The sequence below is a fragment of the Solea solea genome, chromosome 17, assembly GCF_958295425.1.
Source record: "Solea solea chromosome 17, fSolSol10.1, whole genome shotgun sequence".
Classification (NCBI taxonomy): Eukaryota; Metazoa; Chordata; class Actinopteri; order Pleuronectiformes; family Soleidae; genus Solea; species Solea solea.
In genome coordinates, this window is record NC_081150.1 from 2147139 (window position 1) to 2169545 (window position 22407).

The 22407-nt window shown below is 40.8% G+C and overlaps 1 protein-coding gene across 1 annotated transcript in view; it reads right to left on the bottom strand.

Moving 5' to 3' along the window:
- LOC131444169 (gamma-aminobutyric acid receptor subunit rho-2-like) overlaps positions 1–18483 on the bottom strand; it is a 37295-nt gene extending 18812 nt beyond the window's left edge. The window contains exons 1-2 of the mRNA XM_058614357.1: positions 18205–18483; positions 13560–13666 (exon numbers count right to left, since the gene is read on the bottom strand). Coding sequence (XP_058470340.1) covers positions 13560–13666; positions 18205–18329 — 232 coding nt within the window. The 5' untranslated portion in view covers positions 18330–18483. The remainder of the gene's footprint in view (positions 1–13559; positions 13667–18204) is intronic.
- Between the last annotated feature and the right edge of the window lie 3924 nt (positions 18484–22407).

Genomic DNA, 22407 nt, shown 5'->3' on the forward strand with positions numbered 1-22407 from the left:
AGCAGCAAAAAAGATTAAAGTTTGCATTTGTGCCATTCACTGGTCTAATATTTGCCGTTTGGACATGTAGTATGATTTCAGCACACACTGCAAAGACAGAACAAATATTTAAAGACAAATTAGAGCCTAAACTATACACAATATACCATGTTTCTAGCACACACTGTAAAATACCAGACTGTAAATACTGGATTAGACTGTATAAAATCACACTTTAAAAACAATCACTTTGGAGGAGTTCCCTGTCATTGCTGATACATATTTTAAATTTAAAACACATAAAACACCACTGACTGACATCAGAACATTAAAAGTGAGTATACAAATGTTGTCAGAATAGAGAAAGGTAAACCCCAGATTTTTAAATGTAGAAAAGTGTCATTGGGCCACAGAGGACGAAGCTTTCCAATTGGAGATATTCAGTTTATGCAACAATTGACAATATTGTTCATAAATATTGGTTCCTCTGACCCACAGTTGTCCCAAATTCATAAAAACCTCCTGGCATGTTGTTATCTTCATTCTAAATCCATTGTTCAGTTTATAGCAGGTTTATATATGAACATATATGAAAAATGAGGAGAAAAAAAGAGGAGAAAACAGAACTATAATCATGTAGAATCTGGGCTATGAGATAAAAACAGACTACACACAACGCCATGCACAATTGATGATATCTATAAAGGGGGTAAATTGGCTATTGACTTCAAAACACTAGTCTAGTAAGTCTCTTTGCTCTGCTTTCGGTCAATACCAATGACTCTGACTGCCAAGTGCTCCAGTATTTTAACCTGAACCTCAGTAAATGTGTTTATACTGAGCTAGTAATGAATAGTTAAATAACAGCTCTCTCCTCCAGCAGAGAAAAAACAAGTATAGGCTCTGAGTAAAGTTGTGGGACAACTAAGATTTTTCGCCAGCATTCCAGAATCGAGATGTGGCCATGCTGACGCGTCACAAACGGTATTTCAGAGGTGTCACCTGCAACCAGGCTGTCAATCACTAGTAGGTTCTGTACTTTATCGTCTATTTTCTACTAAATTGACCTGAACAAGACCTGAAAGTAATGATTGAGAACACTGACTCAATCAATGAGCTTACTGAGTAGTACGCTCATTTTCCCATAGACTTCTTACTTATAGTCTTTGGCTGAAACCCATATTTTATTCTGCTTCTCCCTCTCTAGGGGTCGCCACAGTGGATGACCTGCATTCCTAATTTTGGTAGAGATTTTATGACTGATGCTCTTCCTGGCACAACCCTCCTATCTATCTAGGCTGGGACCAGCACTAGGAGTACACCGCCATGGCTGGGGTCAATTTAGAGTGTCCACTTAACAATGAGCAATGGGGATTGGGGACCTTGCTCAGGGGTATCCCAAACCTTGACCTGGTGTTGACTCTAACTGACAACCAAACCTGCAACAGCTGGCGCTACAAATACAGCTCATAATTCTCTGCAGGTTTATCACTATGATCCATTCACATGAGGTCATGTTGCCTTCCAAAGATATATTTTGCAGTCAATGCTGTGATTTGTATTTTTTTAAATCCATGGCATGTCTTACAATTTATTTGCAGTGTTTCAAAACTAGACCTCTAGACTCTCTGGTATTGGGGTGTTTTCTGGGATGGTTTTGTCATGCAGACCTGGCAACCCAAGTTTGCGACCCAGTGACAGTGACGACTGGAAAAAACAACATTTGACTGCTCAGCCAGCTGCCTGATGATTTCTGGCAAAATCATCTGACTTAGCCCAAGGAAGGTCTAGCACCATAACATTACGACAGTTTGGGGGGGGGACTTTTGTTTACTGCTTGAATCCATCAGGCTCATCCTGTCTCTTTTCATAGATGTGCAAAGTGGGATTTTATTGTCATTTGTATTCTTGCAATCCTCCCATTTTAACTCACTCAGTCCTAAAGTAACATCCTACTAAGCCAGAACTAATCTCTCCAATCATTTTACATGATAACTTGCATTCAACAGCATTTACATATTTGATGATATGCGTTGTGTAGCTGATGGCGAGGATCATGTTTAAGACCATCTTGGGATTTACAGGGAAATGGAAGGGTATCCTAGTAGCCTGATCATCAATGGGAGGGAAAAAGTCCCATACCCGTCTTTCATTTGAGTACTAATCTCACATTGAGTTTTTAATCCGTGCAGCCGTAATAGCGCCACCATTACGTAACATACTAGTGGCACGGCAAAGCTGCTACCTGGAAGAGGGGATATTAATTCGTGCCCAGTCCCAGCTGTCAGCAGAGAATCCTCACTTTGTCTCTTTCTATCTGTCTCTCACACACACACCATATGTCCCACATCACGTGCCAGACTCGGTAAAGCCCCAGCACCTGCTGAAAAACCACAGCAGTAGACTCAACAGCAGACATCTGCTGGTCCACTGGTGTTTCATGGAGTGGAACTGTCTCGGGTGTCTCTGCAGCTGGGTCACAAGAGTCTGCAGCCAGAAAATGCAAGGATGCAGCAGTGAGGAGACACAAAGGGTCTGCACGGGGAGAACAGCAGCAATCACAGAGCATGGAAGCTGGTTTTAGACGTACTGTGAATTGCACGTTACACATTTTTGTCAGTGATGAGTTGTTTTGTATTGAGGAGAACAGTCGGACACATCCTCTGCTTGACTCATGTAGTCGCCTGTCTATGACTTTAACATATTTAAAAGGACCTGTATGAACCCTGAGTATTTGATCAGAGAGATGAATGACGATTAGACATTTGTTCCCGCCCCTTTATTCAAACACACATGTGTTTGCATGAACAGAACGTTGTTTTTCACACGTCTGACTACATCAACATGTTTCAGTCAGTGTGTCTATGCATCTACATATGCTCAAGTGACAGAGACAAGGAGGACAAAAGAGACGAGAAACAAAGCTCTACTCACGCGACTAGAACATGAAATGAGATTCTTTCTCGATTCTGTCCTGAGGATGGATTGCTTTAATGCAATGTGGTTTTTGTGATCAGATTTAATTGAGGGCTTGATTTCCGGCTCTGCTCGTCTCCATGCTGATGTGTCCTTGGTCAGGACACTTAACCCAAAGTTGCTCCTGACGGCTGTGCCGTGTGAGCGAGTATGAAAGATGTGTGATGGAACATAGATGTTTTTAAGTGGTTTTAATTTCACTAAGCCCACATTTGTCTAGCACTTGTGCTTTAATCTATTTGCTGTTGTAATGTTGTTCATGTCTGTAACTTGCCTGTCTGTCTGTCTTGGCCAGGATTTTTAATCTCAGTGAGTCTTATCCTGGTTAAATAAAGGTTTAACAATATTCGTCTGGCTGGTTTTCTATGCTTAAGTGTTGATGGCTGTGGAGATTAAATGATGAAATGTCCAACATGTTTTGGCCACAGTATTTCCTTCTGCTTCTATGAGCTTTCTGAGCAATTTGCAAATGATCCAACGTCACATGATTATCCGAGGAGACAAATGAATGCGTCACAGAGACGCTCCACTTGATAATTCTTTGCTATTTCTTCCAGTCGCTCTTCTGTGTGGGCTGTTTTCAAAGAGATGAAAGCGTGAAGGGAGAGCCTGCGTGTCAGCCAGTGTTTGTCAGTGGCAGCAACATCACAGAGGAGCCAACACTGTAAGTCAAGGTTCAAATGCATATAACAGCCTCGTTAATGGGCTCACGTGGCCTGCAATCACAGGCATATTGTCTCTTTCTGGTTTCTGCGTCGCTGAACCTCAGCGGCTTCATTTAATATCACGTCTTACTGTTTAAAATGGAATTAATGCCGAGGCACGAGGGAGGAGAATAAGAGCACATAATCCATACAAGCTCATAACGTGACAGAGAAGTAAACGCTTCATTATTTGCGTGGGAGTTTATGGAGCGATGCATTTTTGTCTCCCTCACTGATGAGGAGTTTATTTCTCTGCTAATTATGAGGCACTCACTCACTCACTGTTTCTGAGCGTAACTTGGTTCAGTTGGACTACTGTGTGAGCAACAACGGGGAATCTACTTGTTAAATAAACACTAGGGGGCGATATGCCTCTTTCAGCGTGTCAGGATCAGACAGTTTTCTAGTATCTGGGGCGTATTGTGAGTAATAATATCCGGATGAATAACATAGTTGTGAAGATATCAGGATAGTAGAGAAGAGGCTTGAGCCTCAGGGGCCCCTGGGCCTGGTCCCGGTAGGCCAGTTCAGTAATCCATCCTTGCCTACTATCTATTTACTTTAAAATGTCCAATTCTTAAAAATGACAGAGCATAAATTCAGTCTCCTTGTCAATCTATAAAAAATGTACCAACCTAGATTTCATTATGTTTTTGTCAAAGTAGTTTTATTGTTCTGTCCGACTCTGGTCCCACTGAGGGTAGAAAAACTATCCGTGCCGTCGTAGCTCGACTCGCAGGTGCATTAACCGACATCTGTGTGTTTGTCCAATTTAGAGAAGATTGATTTAGTACAATTTCAAATGGACAAACTTCTTCTAATGTCATTTAAACATACTGACTGTGTTTTTGGACTCCACTTTCTATCGGACGGATGTATCAACTGTAGGCTGTTTAATGACTTTGTTCTGCCTTTAACATGGCTATAGTGGAAAGGGAACCCCTGAGCAGGGTGCCCAATCCCCATTGATTTGCTTATTCAGACTCTCTAAATGGGAGGATTGTGTCAGTAAGGGCATTAGCATAAAAAATAAAAATAAAAAACCAAATATTATGGGTGGCAACCCCCGCTGACCTCCCTACTGTGAGGAAACAATACTAGCCACTGTAACACCATGTGGCCCAAAAGCCAACATGTAAGTGTGTGTCTGTTCAGTTTTGTTCTCCTTGTTGGTTTGTATTTACATCATTTATGGCACATTTCTAGTCTTGTACTCAAAGCTGCTTTACACTTACAATTTTGCCATTCACCCATTCACACCCATTCACTCACACACCTGCTCTACCACGGAGCCACAGTTGTCCCAAATGTCTTTTTTCATGCGAGTTTACAGAGACAGACGAGTGGAGTTTGAGCACCAGAAGTTACACACTGGAGCTTTAGAAACAAATTCACATGCTGTCATCTGTATACTTTTTATATTGTTATTGTATATTGTGTCTCCTCAGAGGAAGATTTAATGTGTATCTAGAAACACATGATTCAGCAAAGCTACTTTTTTTATTATAGAGCCATTTGATTTAAGACGAGAAGGTTTCATGCAATACCATTTTTTTAAAGCTGCTGTGCGTACGTTTTAAATGTATAAAGAAATGTCAGTTTGAGTCAAACCACTGACAAATGAGTTCACATAATACTGATTAAGCCCATGGGCTCCACACGACGCTCTCTCGCTCTCACACTGTTTCTCTGCATGTCAGTGTTTAGATCTCGTGTCACATTTGCACGCTGCACACAGGAAATGATTTGTCTCATGTCAAGACAATAACCCGACCCAAGAACCCAGTTGTTCAGCAATTTCACATAAAAATGAATTCCATTTGTCAGCCTGGTCGTCCAGTAAAATGTAGCATTTGTTGTTATAATGTGTATATATGTTATAATGTATAATAACCATAATGATAATTTGTTACATTTGTACATTTTGTAAGAAGAAAAGATTGATTGAATGTTCCCTTTTGAAACACTGGCAGCAGACCACAGTTAAAGTCTTAACACTTGAAGATATTGTGGCGTCCATGAGAAATTAGCCACATAGTTCGACATGTCGCGTGTCGAGTGTCACAAGGACAGAGCGTGACATATAAATCTACATATAAATCAATTATGAATGTGGTTATCATAACTCTAATTCCCTCATTTCAGCAAGAAGCGCTACAAGTGGTAAAAATCAGAGATTATGTACAATAAGTTTCTTTGGTGAAGTCAATCGGGAAGTGAAAATATATTTAACCGCCATCAGGGGGCAAAAACCCCATCTGAATGGAAATCTATGGGGAAATGAGCCTGTTCTTCATTTGATTTATAACATCAATACACTTTTTCACAGAGTAGTTTCAATAGAACATGATGTAAATGTTATAAATGATGTCCCCAATTAGAGGAAAACAGATAAGCCAATCGTCCAATAAGAGCTTGACGATGCCTCTTAGCGTGTGGTTACAGACATGTGTACATGGCCCTGAACAAATCGTGATTCTGGAGACTTCACATTCTTATTTGAGACGTCATGGCCGGTTGCCACTGGGCTGATATGCATGTCTGTAAACATGTAAATATAATTCTGCCATTAGACCTCGTTTTCCAGCTGGAAACGGACACTTTGTTGATCCACTGCTGCCTCAGTCAGTGAATTCCAATGTGTTATTTTGTGACTTCAGTGTTTGAAATGGTTAGTTCAGATTTACTTCAGTGACACAAACTAATGAGGCAGCAGTAGATCAACACCTTGTTTTCCCTGCAGGCTCAAAATGGTGATTTTCTGTATGGAGTTTGGTGCAGACCAGTGAGTTCTTTTGCAAACTTCACTTTCCTGTCAGTCTCTTTGTTGAAATGCACGTCTGCAAACATGTAAATAAGTCATATAATATAGGTTCAGGATCATGAGCTAACATGTGGTTTGCAGAAATGAACAGTATCGTCCTGGCAACTAGGTTGAAATTTCAATTATTTGGAATATTAGTAGTTTTTAAGTGTGTGTGTGTGTGTGTGTGTGATGAAGATCTTTAGTCATCGTATATCTGGAAGCTGAGTGAAGGTGAAGCAGCAGCAGCTTGTACGTCCTCCCACACACACACACACACACACACACACACACACCCCTGTGTCTGTACAACAGCCTTGGAAAAACACTTTTCAGTGTGTTTACCAGATCTAATCACCGTGCTCTGTTTGTCTAGGAGTGAAGGAGACTTCTGTGGATAATTTAACTCTTGAATGAGGAACACTGAGAGAATCCTAAATCAGAGGACGGCTGGTGCAGTGCTTTCCTTGTTTTGAGGAATGATGAAATTAAAGGAAAAGGGTGAGAATTTCACTCGTAGATGCTAATGAGTGATGAGCTGTCGTGTCTTATCAGACAGGACAGTAGTTCCCACATGGGAGGTGAGTCCGGGTGTGCAGTGGGATTTTTGTGACAACCACATTATTCTTGCATGACGTGACACTTCATAAACAAAACAGATTCTCCAAAAATATTGAAGGTTTTTACATTTTAAACATAAACTCTGTTTCTTCAACACTCTATTCTCATACAAAGTTCTACGTCTTGTTGAGACAAACATCCATAAACCGAGCAGGAAAAAGAGCTGCTGGATGTCTTCCATTGTAAAGGTGTGTCTGATCCTGATCTTCCTGACTATCAGCTCTCAAGAACCCTCAGGTTTTCTGGAAGTCGAGTTTTAATGATAAAAAAAAAAAAACGTTAGAACAAAGACACACGATGAGGCTTCTTCAGTCTTATTATGGTCTGTGACTGTGGAACAGCCTCACTGAAGCCGTGAGGGCAGAACAGAGTGTTGATACCTTTAAGACCAGAATCGAGTCCTACTTTTTTAGTTTGGTTTTTTGTTTAATTACTACATATTTTTATTTTAATGTGCTTATGCTTATTTATTTATTGATGTATTTCTTTGGTTATTTATTCACTTTAGTATTGAATTGATCTTATTTCCTTGTCTTGGTTGTATCCATCAAGGTGTGTAAATGTGTGTGGCTGGGTGGGGATTTTACTTTTTATAATTTTGCTCATTATAAGGGAATGTTTTATCTTTTTTTGTGATGTCATCAGTGGGCAGATTCCTACCAAAGTCTAATGGGAATGATTTTTATTCATCACAAAAAAATCCGATTGATCTGTAAAAAACTGCAGAGAGGAAGTTGCTAACAGGAGGACAAACGTACAGATAAACCCACACAAAAACATTGATGGAGATAATAAGACATCAAAAGCTTTCACGTGAAGTGAAATCAGCTCCTCTTCATCATTCATTTTCCTTTTTGTCACACTTCCTCCGATCAAATCGTCCTCATGTATAATTCCTGCACATGTGTTTGAAAAGAGATGATCCGTTCCTCCTCGTGCTGATACCGGACTGCTCCTGTGTTTCCTGGATTAGCAGCTGTAAATCCACAGCTGCTTCATCCTGACTAGATTATACAGCTCCACTCTTCCATTATAGGCACTATACACAGCCGAGAGTGGGGGAAATCCCAGGCAACTGACGCATTTATGTGCTTCACAATCCAAAGGGGGGAGAAACATGCTGTTTCGTTAATGCACATGTAGTGAAAGCATGACAGGCCTTAAAATAACACCTGAGGCAGACAAGGTGGTGCAGGAGCTCCACAAATAGATGTTCCCAAAGAATGAAAGAATCAGAACTTGTTGTGGTGACAAATTCTGTTCAAACAACAAGGCGTCTTGTCTTCATCATCTTCCTCTCTGTGCCACAGGAGCGGGGGTGTCAGTGACAGCAGTGCAGGTGCCTCTGATCAGGATAACAGAACCTTATCACCTGCAAACGCCTGATACTGCCAAGCCGCTGTTGCACCAAACAATTAACATCTCCCTCCTCAGCATCTTTCCCGGGGACCACGGAGCCGTTAATAGACACTAAAATTCTCCACACTCAGGATTCTGTTTTGATTGTGACTTGGGAATTCTCGCCGTGGCCCCAAACGGCACATAAGAGCCTCATTCTACGTATCGTTCCACCAGAAGAGGACAAAAGTAGTGATGTAAGGAGATTTCATTAGTGACACTGCAGTCGCTCCGTTTGAAGCCCTGGAGGATCCTTGGCAGCTGCTGCTGCTGCTGCTGCTGCACACTCGCTCACACACACACACACACACACACACTCTGACACCTCTTCCAGTCAAATAAGCACACGGTGTCTCACGGGCAGCAGCAGGGCGCTTTCACAAGTCAGCTGTGTTTGAACAAGAAAACCACATTTACTTTCTTTACTTTTTTCCTCTATGTTGAATCTCGTGCTGCATGGTGCATAACAGAAAAGAAATGACTGTTCAACGTGATTAAAGGGATAGTTTAGGCTTTTTTTGAAACGTGGTTGTAGGGTTACGCCACTAAAAATCACAGCTGCCGGAACCTTAACCGAGTCTCACGAGAGTAAAATCTATACCTGCTCAAGTGTGTGATATCTAAAGAATGTGACTCTTTTATCTTTTTCTCATTCAAAAGTCTGTCGAGAAAATCACGGATTTGATCACAGCAAAGACACGTCGTTAATCCACTGCTGCAAATTCCAATGTGTTATTTTGTGACTTCACAGTGTTTGAGATGCTTTGGTCAGATTTGCTTCAGCGACCTGTATTACCTAATGAGGCAGAAGTAGATCAACACTTTCTCCCCTGCAGGGTAAACAAGGATGATTTTCTCTACGGGGTTTGGTGCAGGCGAGTGAGTGCTTTGCAGTTTCCAGTTAGAAGAGGTTGTTTAATGGTGAGATGAAATGAAGAAATGTATTTTTTATCATATATCCTAGACTTTGATTTTGTTGAGCGGTTATAAAAGCTGTTTTTCCTTGTTTCATGACTGGCAGCTATGTTCTCAGTGATGGCAGTGCACACGCTGACATCGCTACCTCATCAAACCTCACTTCAACAAACCTGACCTATCAGTAGAAGGTAGCCAGCAAAATACCAGGCACAGAGTAGCTTTCTCTGGCTGGCATTTATGAAAGAGCAGTTTTGCACAAGGGGACACTCAATCTTAGCCAGCTGTGATCACTCATTCCTGGACAAATGAAATCTTCTCTTCTCCCTCCTGGGCAGAGACACAGGTATCTCAGGTTTAGGAGAAACAAACTGCAAACTGTTCTTCTACCAAGTGCAATAAACTCACTCAACTCGCACTATTAGCACTACTTTATTGTCTCCATCCCAATAGCATTTTAACATCTGATCAAACTGGTGCCTCTTTTAATTGGGTTTTAACTGTGTGATTATTGTCCCACGTCTTCTTTACGTGTAACTGTAATTTCTTATCATCGTGGTTGTTCCTGTCATCCACTGCAAACCACACTCCCTCCCTGGAGGGACAATAAAAGTCTGTGAACCTGTCGACAGAGCTGCTGCTCGCACTGGCAAACAAAATTAGACAAACACAAGATAGACAGTGTCCCGCTCCCATCTGCAGCTGTAAATGAGGTCCCAGAGGAGCGTGGATTCCACTGTGAGATGTTTTCCTGCAGTAGTGTTTGTGTTTTGGGCCAAAAAGGAGACTTAGTTTAGTAAATAAAAATAAAAGTTGTTATCACGCAAACTAGAGGGGAATGAATCGAGAAGACATCCGATCAAAACTAATCTTTTTGTGAGGTACGGAGGAAAAACAAACAAACCTGAATCTACATTTGGAGGTGAGTCATTCAGAAATCTATGCAAATGGAATGAAATTTAAACTGGAGTTCAAACTAAAACAAACCACCAATGCTGCAAATTCTGGATTTGGAACAAATGTGATGTTTCCCTGTCTTTACTTTGATTGTAACACGTTAAAAAAAAATGTGGTAGACATTTATGTTAGATATGGGACCACACAAAAAATTGCAATATAGATTTTATATGGGAGGAAATGTAGTCGACTAGACTACAACTAAAACAGCTTAGACTAAATTAGGACTAAAACTAAATGCCATTTTAGTCAAACTAAAACTAGAAAGGAAACCAAAATTTGCTTCTAGCATCTACCGGAGGGTTGCTGGACAACCACAATAACTTAACAAATGAATGTACCTAGTAATATAATAATAGTTAAGACAGAAAAAAGAAAAAGTTTGCCCAGCATTCTGATTTTTACAATTTTCACTGACCAGCAGCCATGCACTGAGGGTAAACATTAATATGAGGACAGAAGCAGTGTGTGTTATTTCTCTACACAGTGACAAGGTCAATGCCTTTCGGTGCCCGAGGGAGAAAAAGAAGGAAAATAAAGCCAAATATAGAGGATTGACAACATTAAAAAAAGAATCACAACTTAATTTTTCACTGTGGAGGTGGATGGTGGTGTTACTTCACCGCAGGAAAGATTTCAGACCTCGAGTAAAGTTCACAACAAGTTTGGGGAACTCGTCAAATTTCCTGACCTGCCCTCTAAAGACCTGATAAAGCCATGAGCAATAGTCTGATCTGTAGTGGACAGTCAGACCTGGATTGGAGGCAGCTGACTCTGGAAATGCAGAATTAAGTTTCAGTCTGGTTTTAAAATACACCATAGCACAGAAACTGCTCTTTGAAGGGTTTTTCTTTTAATTACTGATGCTGGAAACCCTGCTGTGCTAGTGCTTTTAGATCTAACTGCTGCCTAAGACACTGTCGACCACAGTTTATCATCCCATGTTGAGCATGGGTAAATTGGGTAAATTTCTCTCCTGTGGGATTCCTCAAGGCTCTATGCTGGGCCCCATTCTCGTTGCACGTACGTGCTGTGCCCGGGATCTAACTTTGAAAAACACACACACGATATCCAGATCTATTTGGCCATCAGAACAAATAGCAAAGATCCTCTTCAGTCCCTAATAAATTGCAGAAATGACATCAAATCCAGGTTGGGATTACATTTCCTGAATCTACATGGAAATAAGACTGAAATTGTTGTTTTTGGACGACGTGACTAAGTGGACACCTACTGTATGTCCACACTCTTGGCCCTCTAACTTCATTTGCCTGTTCTTCTGCCAAGAATCTTGGTGTAATCTTGGACAGCTTCTTTAAACTAGACAAACATATCACTTTATTTGAAAAAAGCTGTTTATTTCCAGTTATGCCTCTTGGCTAAAATAAAACTCTACCTCCCCCACAGAGACTCGGAGTTATTTGTGACTTTATTACGTCAAGATTGGATTACTGTAATTATTTATGTGTGGGTCTGGACCAGTCATCTCTTCACAGCAACAATGCAGTAGCTGGTCTTCTGACAGGAGAAATCAGTCCAAACTCCTGCTAGAGCTACGAGATCCTCAGACCAGTTGCTCTTGGATGTAACAAGCCTTCTCAATAGCTGCTCCCAGTCTATGGGGTGTTTATCTTATCTTTAACAGCAGCGCAGACCCTGAAAATGCGCCTCAATTCAGGATGATCTGGACAACTTGCCTTTCTTCACACTGCCTTATTCTTATTTTATGATATTATAAATGTCAATATTTATCTTGTAGCTATGTGTCTGTGCAGCACTTTGGTCAACTAAGGTTGTTTGAAATGTGCTATATAAATAAAGTTTACTGTCATTATTCCAGTGGCAGAGCAGAGGCGCACCAACAGGATGGGCATACCAGGCAAATGTTCGGAGTCCCAAAGAATAGGAGGTTTCTCAGAAGATACAATTTAATAACACAACTAATGATGAAACAAGGAAGTTCAAACATGTCATATTTAAATGATCTGTAATGTAACAGTGTTATGTTTGATTATTGTTATTACTATTATATGTATGCAGAATATTTTTTTTTCTGCAGTGTCCATACTTCACTGTTGACTACTATATAGTGTTTTTATTACTTGTTTATTAGTGTGTTAGTCTCATTGTCGTCAGCATATTTCACTTTCTCATGGAAAAAAATTGCTTTGTGTGTCTAAGGCAGGGGTGTCCAAACTGTTTTTAACAGGGTGTCATTTTCTGGGGGCCAATGGTCCTTTTTTCTTTCTTTCTTTTTTAACAGTAACATTTACATACAAATGCAATGTTTTATAAAAATGTAATTTTCATTTACTGCAAGTAAAATTGCCTCTTTTTTCACATCTGGAGTCAAATAACATAATATGAGATGAATGCACGTAGCTGTCTGTCACAGGTGGGATTTGAACCCTGGACTGCGGTTTCAAAATGTAACTCCTTACAAACTTAGCTAATGGGGTAACATCATGTGACCAGGGTCTAAGGGGTTACTTAAAAATGTGCTTCTACAAACCACTGTGGTGTGTCTGTTGGGTGGCCGAGATGGGGGGGGGGACCAAACCCCAATCTCACCCAGGGCACCAGCATGCATAGAGCCGGCCCTTGAAGGGCCTTTTTATGTTAAACACCAGATTGAATTGAGCTCTTTAGTTCAATAAATAAGCTTCTTATTTTTTAATTGTCTCCTCAAATCCTAGAAGCAGCGCTATTGTGATAGCGACCAGGGTAAAGCAAGGACACAGCGAGTGACCTTAAAGTGACTTGGGCTTAAGTCAGGAGGAGTGAGATTTGACAAATAACGGCCTTAAAAACATCTGTCAGATAAGTAACACATCAGCAGCGATAATTTTAAAGCAGCAGGGGCTTCTTCTTTTCTTACACAGCCTGCTGAGGATCTCGGTTTGCTTTTTTTTCTTTAGCTGGAGGCTGCAAACTCTGCGTCTCACCTATTTCTGTCCTCGTAAGTTGAATGGAGGAGAAGACAGGTGGTGGAAAATGAGCCTGCTTCTACTTCTATTCCAGTCACGCTCAGGTTGAACAAAGGGTGTCGCCTGACATGTCAACAGCACACACTTGCTGTCAACAGACTGCTGAGCTGAATAGTCAGTGTGTGATGTGACTCAGAAAGAAGGACGGTTTCTTCAGAGACGCAAGAGTAAAGGATAAATGTTGGGTAATTATCTGCAGCAGCCGTGCGGGGAGCTTACCTGCGAAGGCGGGCCTCAGGGTGAAGTCGTGGTCGTCGATGCGCAGGAGGTGGCTGGTCTTCACTTTGCGGGTCTTGGTTCCGTCGGCAACCTTTTTCGACAGCGGGCTGAAAACAAGCAAAGAGACATTTTTACAGATGCACAGACAGTTTTTTAAATCACGTCAGAGTTTATCTGATCGTAACATCACCCATAAAAACCTGTACTCGTGATTTGACTGGTGCCAAAGGGACGTTCACAAACATCACCTGCAACCAGGCTCCTATTGGACGGTACCAGGCTGTCAATCACGCTGGTGCTTTATCATCTATTTTCCTCTAAATGAGAACATCATAATCTATTGAAGAAGAGCTGAAACTAGTGATGGAGACGATTAATTCCTCAGTTTTTATTCAATATTGCCATTTACTGACATTATAAAAACAAGTTTTCTTGTTCTTTTTGAAACTGGCAGTCACCCCTATGGTCTATGGTTCGTCCTCAGAGGGAAAAACATTATATTTATAACTGAGAGTCCAAAAATGTCCCAGTCACCAGAGATTATCATTGTTATTAGAACGTTCCAGACAGAGTAGTCAACCAGAAAATTGGGTAATCTATCCCCAGCTCCAAATAGGGTTTAATAGAAGTGCATAAATGTAAACCCCGTTCCTTCATTCATCTACAGTATATATAGTGAATAGATTAGATAGCAAATACATTACAATGCAGGCTATGTGTTTCATTTGATGATAACCTTTCAGTACAACGTAAATCAAGTCAAGACACTTTTATTTACATAGACCAACATCACAAACACAGTTCACCTCAAAGGGCATTACAGTTTGTACAGCAGCCTGTAATGCCCTTTATTTACAACGAGTGAGGAGAACTTTTGTACAGGGGAAAAATGGAAGAAATTAGAAAGTTATCTGAGAGAGACAGACAGAGAGAGAGACAGAGACAGAGAGAGATCACCAATTCTGCTGCTCCTCTGGACTCTGTTTATTGCCTTACAGCTACAGTGTATCTGTAGCATCACAGGAGGATGTGACCAATGACAGGGAAGTTCACAGAGTGCAGATACTACGATTGGCTGTTCTACTACACCTACACACCTATAGAAATATCACTACTTCAACATTGCAAACAAGTGCCTATGCTGCAAAGAATATGTCTTAAAGAGATTTAGAAAATGAACATAATAAAACATGTGAACGCCTGCAGAGTGACTTCACCAGGCCCTTTTCTCAGAAAATAAGGTACAGTTGTATATTTAGCTTGTCACTGGTGTGGTACCATGTAAGGTACAGGTTTGTACCCTTTACGTTGGGCACTACTTTGTACTCTTGTGGTTTGTATCTAATACGTAACCCTGTTGTGACAATGTTGTACCCTACAACATTGGGGGGGGGGGGGGGGGGGTCACACCCTGGACACACCCTGGACAGTTCACCAGTCCACATACAGAGACAAACAACCATTTAAACATTCACTCTCACCTACGGTCAATCTAGAGTGTCTAATTGACCTAATCCCCATATTGCATGTTTTTGGACAGGAGGAAGCCTGAGAAAATACCAAACAGGGACCTTCTTGTGGTGAAACAGCAATGCTAGCCCCTGCTCCGCCATGTGGCCAGCAAAGCATTCTCTTTCACCTCTGAATCTTTGTGCTTCCACTTGTCTGATTTTTATCCTGTTTTGAAAGTCACGGACAAGCGGACATGGATGGACACGTCTCACCTTGTCCCTCCTGATACTGTACCTTATTTTGAAGAAATGGTACATGTACATAATTCTCTCTAAGGAGTTATATTACACCATGGTAGGCAACTGTCAGCATTAATATCTGGCCCTGGCAGATGAATTAAAAAAAATCTGATTATTTAATAATGATTTGCTTATCTTCATGAAAACATTGACGTCATGCTGAATTCACTGCCTTTTATTCTGAAAAGTCAAAGAGCATATTGAGGCAAATTCAATTCACTTTTCTTTCTTCTTCTTTTTCTAAACCAATTCATCTCTTAAATGTTTCATTTAGTACAAGATTGAATAGTTTAGATTTAAAAAGAAAAGGTTTGCAGAAAAAAAGAAAACAGGTTTTACCTGATGAAGATATGATGTCTTGGCCCTGTATTGAACTGCTTATTAATCCCTGGCCTATATTGTAGCTTTGGGTATTTGATTGGATTGATAGTGTAGCATTATTTCAGCAGATTAGACAGTAGACAGTGCGAGTGTGAAACAAATGTATCTATTTATGCTCATTTCCATGAGCGTGGGACGTGATTGTGAAATCATGAGTATTTAAATAACCCGCTGATGAAACTCAACAATCAAATTAACTTCCAGAGAGTCTGACAGCCGCAGCTTTAATCAAGTGTAAAGTGATTTAAGATACAGTTTTCCTGACTTCTTAAACTCCAACTCTCCTTAAAACACATTCATCCGAAGATGAAAAAGTTTGTGTGACTGACTGCGATGATACGGAGGCCGAGTCCTTTCCTCACGCCGGCACTAAACCTTTCTGTGAAATGGATAGAAATCACAAAGGGAGGATTTGTTTGTGTATGAGAATGTTTTTCCTTCAAACACAGAGCTGGACTTTCCTGCACCAAACACACACACACACTTTTACACAAACATGGTTTATACTTTCATTTTGTAAAGACTCAAAAACATTTGAATACACACTCAGTCAGGGGGGAAATGATGCAGCAGTTTGGGACTAGTTTCAGAGATGATTTAAAGCCTTTTTTCGAGACAGAATGAATGAATGAATGATTTATATGATATTTAGATGCATATCAGATTTTCTGATATCCAGCTCGGGGATTTTGACCACTCTTATCGCAATGGAGTGATAAGAGTGAATCTCATAGCAGCTCATCTCTGCTATTATTAGAAGTGTATTCATCCACATCTGGTTTCTGTGGTGACTATGTCAAGATGTGGCGAGTCCAAGAAAACCACAGTATGTGTGAGTCCATTATAATTAAGGCACCTGACACCCAGTGCAACAGTGTGGCTCAATGATGTGTCTTTAATAATAGTGGTGGCACAGAGGAATAACACACACACACACACACACACACACACACACACACACACACACACACACACACACACACACACACACACACACACACACACACACAGCTCTTCTTCTTAGGACTGTGCATTGACTACCATTCATCTGGACAGTCTAACCTGAACCATAACCAGTTAATAACCTTAACATAACCACAATTTAAAATCTTCAAAGCCTTAAGCTTAACCAGTTCCTCCAAAATGAGGTGCTGCCTCAGTAGGACCAGGTTTCGGTCTTCATGAGCACTACTAGTCCTCCAGTATTTATGCCAGAAAAAGTCCTAAAGAGGCAACAAATACACAACAACACACACACACACACACACACACTGAAGTAGTCGTGATGTGGTGTCATTTTCTTCCTTTCAACCAATCTCAAATCAAATCAACGACAGATGTTCTCCTGCTCCTGTGTGTGTCTGTGTGTGTGTGTGTGTGTGTGCGTGCGTGCGTGTGTGTGTGTTCTTGATTTGTGAGGATCCAAAAAAAAAAAACAGAAACCATGGTGAGTGAGGACATTTTGTCTGGTCCTCACATCTTTAAAGGGCTTTTTGGGGGTTAAGACCTGGTTTTACAGTTAGGTATTCAGTTATGGGGTATTCTGTCTGAGGACCATCACTTCAAATGCTGCGTGAGCATGTGTGTCGGCTCCTAAATAATGATTCTGTGTTGTTTTAACTGTTTTTTAATAGTGTTTTTACTAAAAAAAATGCTTCCAGGTTTCATGTTTTAATGACTTAGTTTTTTCTCTCCTTGAGTTTAATTATAGCTGATACTTGTTCTGCACATTCATGCAGCAACACAGGTGTGAAAACAAAAAAAAGCCAATTTCTGCTCTGCAAGAACAATTAGTTGATTAATCAATTAACCAAAACCAGCAGCAGCAACTTTTGATTGATGATTGCCACTAATAATAATAATAATAATAATAATAATAATGTAATAAGAAATCTAGAGACCTTTTTTAATCATGCACTCAAAAAAACAGAAGGCAGGCTCCTGCTGGTGGATGTTTGATGTTCTTTGAAAACTGATGGATAAAAATCCCCCCAAACAAAAGGCTTAAAAGAGAATATCCCTCCTCAAATCCCTCCACTTTTAAGTCTCTTTACCCTCAAATCCACGCTGATGAAGAATCTTCACTCGGCTGAAATCACAACCAACATTTTTTTTCTCCTCTAATCTGCCGCCGTTGCAGCAGAAAAGAGGAGAGAGGAGAGCGAGAGAGAGAGAGAGAGGAGAGAGAGGGATGCGCGCTCTGGCTGCGTTTTTACGCACGGGTTGTTTCCGTGGAAGAAAAAGCGATACATGTCAAGTTTGACAAAACATTTCATAGCAAATCTACCAGGATTAGTTGAGTAATCACAGTGTTGTTGTAAATGCAGAGCAGGTGAAATCCGCTGCAGCTGCATCAATAATTATTGTTATGCTGAAAAACAGAGAAAGTGGATCTCATCCATGTTGGAGATTATGTGGTGGTTTGATCACTTCTGGATCCCAGTGTTAACTCACATTAGGACAAATATTTAAAATGATTTCAAAAAATCGAGTGTCACACTCTCTACACTTACTTGCCGAGCTTGTGGATCTCCGTCGGCGGCGTTGACCATCGCTTTTTCCGACTTTTGTGCCTCCTGCACTCACCGACGAGGATGAGACACAGCAGCAGCAGCAGGAACCTGACGTAGCGCGCCATGGACACTTTAAAGTTCCCGCAGAGAGTGGGTGCGTGACGACGGTGCTGCTCCACGGACAGGAGGAGCTGTGATGACAGCAGGGACCATCTTCATCTGAGAGACTCACAGAGAGAGAGAGAGGGATGCGAGAGTGTGAGCGTGGGCGTGTGTGAGACTTTCAGTGTGTATCTGTGTGTGAACAAGTGGTTTGCTTTGCAGAGAGAGAGAGACAGAGAGAGAGCGCGCGAGAGAGAGAGAAAGAGAGAAGCGCTCTGATTGGTTCTCAGACTCATGGCTCAGGAGCGCACAGCATCAGCACCACACACACACACACACTATCATAGTTAGTCTGCGTGTAGATGTGTGTGAGTAAGCACGGGTGTCATACATTACTTTAAAGGTGTAACATTTAGCATCATTTATTGGTGAACTCCAAGTGTGCTGTAGAAACTCTGTAGCCTTAAATCAGCAGCAAAAGAAAATGTTTGGTTTGTCCATTGTGGCCCAAACTGCTTTAATGACTCCACTCAGCCCATGTTACGTGTTGAAACACCTTTTGAAGCAAACATGAACCATTCAGCCACAGTGCAATACTGCGTGATAGTGTTTGCACTAGCCCTTTAAAGAGCCATTAGGATAATTGCAAAACCCATGATTTCATTTTAATTACTGGATAAATAAATGAGGATATCAGACATACCAACAAAGGACATATTATTAATGTGTATTTACATGTTATGAGGATTTTCACAGAAAAGCAGCTGCACACGTCATAAACCAACGCTGCAATACAACCTTAAAAGACAGTATAGGCTCATTCTGGGATCATGAAAAACAACAACTCACACAATCAGGTGATTGCATGCTTAAAAAATAAATAAATATAATTATTTAATCTTCAATTAGTGCCTAATGAAAATAATGTCACCCAAATGACACACACTGTGCGAACCTTTAAAGCTGTCATTAGCAGAGACCAGGTCTGGGCCCACAGATGGATGTCACACCAGGACAAGGACTTGGACCCAATTGCACAACTCGGGAGAGGAAGTGAAAAAAAACAACAACTTTGATTTTCAAAGGGCAACAAAAAAACTCCTAAGAGGGAAAAACAAACAAAAAATGACTAAAGCTAACAAACAAAATCACTCATTCAAGGAAAGCTAAGAAACAAGAAACTCTTTTTCTTCTTAAACTTCTAGAAAAAAACAAGGACTTGACAAAGTAGCAAATAAAAGTCCAAAAAACGTGACAAGACAACGGCACAGGAGTTACTCTGGTTCAGAAGACAAGACCAACTGGCACCAGACCATAATATACACACAGTAATGGGGAACAGGTGGAAACAATCAGGGCGGGGCAGACAATCAGACTGGCAGGAAAACACAAGGGGAAGAAGCAAGTTACCTGAAACGAGAGGAGAGAGACATTTCAAAATAAAACAGGAAGCACAAGACAACAACTAAACACCGCCAGCTTTCTTGGTCATGACAGTGGATTGCGGGAGATATTTTTTGGGTTGCTAAAAATACATCTGCTGGATTATTTTCCAGTCTTTAACTTAACATACTTTTAATAGCACATGCTTTTGATTGAATTTTTGATTCTATAATCAAAAGTAAATCTACTGAAAATGTCTGGTTTATCTGTTTAGAATAATATGGAGTCAATCAGTCTTTATGAGGGACAATGCAGTGAGACATAGTGGACATTAAGTATGGAGCAATTTACTAGTTTGCAACTCCTGTCCCAGGCTGAGTTATTCAGAGATAAATAGAGTAACACATGTGCAGTTAAAACGACAACAATATAAGACAGTAAAGGTCAATATATAAGACCTGTTAGGACCAGACCTGAACAAGGAGACTCCCAGCAACACACTAAACAAATGTCTGCTGGCAGTCTGACTGTGAGTGGTTTGAGGAAGTCCACTGCAGCACACACACACACACACACACACACAATTTAAAAGTGGGTCCAATCTTGTTTTGTTTTCAGCCAGTTCTTGACCTTTGAAGAGAAAGTTTTGAAATCTTCCATCACTTTTATTTCATTAGACATTGACTTCCTTTGATAGAGAAAGCTGACTGTCCTAATGTGAGATCTTTTACAGTTGTTGTTGTTGACAGGGCTGCTGGTGAGTCTTTGGATGAAAACCACTGAATTACTGACACATTTGAAAATTCATTTTCCAGAGCACAGATGAATGATGCTTTCATAACTCACGAGGTTATATTTGTTGCAGTCTATGACAATGATGCCAGCAAATTGGCTTTTTATCTCGAATTTCCAGAGCTTGATTGTATAATGAACCTAAATGTTTTATTGGAGAAGGAGCTGCTTGTGCCCAAACTGTCACACAGCATGAGATGTGGGAGAAGATCATGGCGTGCATGTATAGCAGGACTGCCTGGTGTGGTGTGTACTTTCTCATTCATTTGAAGCAGTTCAGTTGCTGTTTTTTAATTGTTTTTGAAATCTTCTTTATGTGGTGATTATATTTGAGTAGAGGATCTAGTGTAATTTTCCCTGATATTTGAATTCGGTCACTGCGCTGATGTCTTTTGATTATGTATGGTAACTTTGAACAGTTTATTTCTATTTAAGGTCCAGCAGTAGATGATTTTCCATATCAACCATACACGTGGACAGGACAGCAGCAGCCTGCACACAGCTGTGTATATGACTGCATCATCTGCATACAGTTGACATGTTGTGGCTGGGCAGGTTAACGGCAGAAAAGCAGAGGACCAAGAATAGACCCTTGTGGAATGCCCATATTGTTATTTAAAATCACTTTTCTCTATTCTGGAGCTAAGCTGTGAACCATTTCATTGCCTCATATGAGAAGTTAACAGATGACAACGTGGACAAAAGCAAACTATGGTTGACAGTGTCGGTTAAGAAAAACAGCTCCCACCAGATTACCCCGGTCCAAAGACTTTCATATCTTCAGTGAGGCAACACTTTGCTCTTTCTGTCGAGTAGCCTGGTCTAAGACTGGCCTGTAGCTGGTCCGTCAGTTGTGTAGCTACAACTTTTTCAAGAACCTTAGACAGAACAGGTAAAATGGAGATATGGGGCGATAGTTACTTACATCGTCCTGACTTCAAACTGAATAGATAGATGTCATCAGGCAGTAAAATGGTCGCAAATGTTATATGATGCACTTGTCATGATTTAGATAGATAGATAGATAGATAGATAGATAGATAGATAGACAGATAGACAGATAGATAGATAGATAGATAGATAGATAGATAGATAGGGAAACACTGCCTTAAAGGACCCGTATGCAGTCTTTACTGGCATCTAGTGGTCAGTTTGCAGATTGCAACAAACAACTGAAGTCTCCCTTAAAGCTGCAGTATAGCAGGATCTCAAGAACAATAGTAGATTTTTGGTTTGTCAAAATACAAACAAAGACAACATATAAAAGAACACATATTCTTAGGTTTTTCCTGCTGACAGTACACTGTCAATCACACTGGCGTCCTCTCACGTGTGTCCTATCTATTGTCCTCTCAATGAGGAGCATCATTCACAAAGTTGGCATCCTGTGCTATTGAAGAAAAACTGTAAATGGTGATTGAGACCATTAACTCCTCTGGAAAAGGTTAATTGGCGTGATGAATCACGTAAAGAGTCGGCTCATTTTTCCATAGACTTCCATTTACGCTGACACTCAAACCAACCGAGGCGCTCCCTGGTGGCTAACTGCTAATTACACTTTCCTAAGTTTGACTTTTCAAACCAGAGGGCTACATTCATTTCTTTTATACGGTCAAGGTACGTGACAAATGATCCGAGGCAATCCCTCCATCGCTGAAACACTCGCTTGTGGATATTGATTGTTTTGTTCGACTCCCTTTAGACTCTTTTCCTTTTTTTTTAGCATGCAGTGCGGTGTAGACGGCTGGTGCTGGTGCTGGAATAACCATCATTCCTCTGACGGGATGTGAATGTAGAGTAGATATAGTGGATGTAGTGAAACAGCCAATAGAGAGACAACCTGCCCTCTCTCTCTCTCTCTCTAAAGCGCACTGTGATCGTCTCCTGTGATGGGTGAGAGTTTTGCAAAGAGTGTAAACAGAGCCC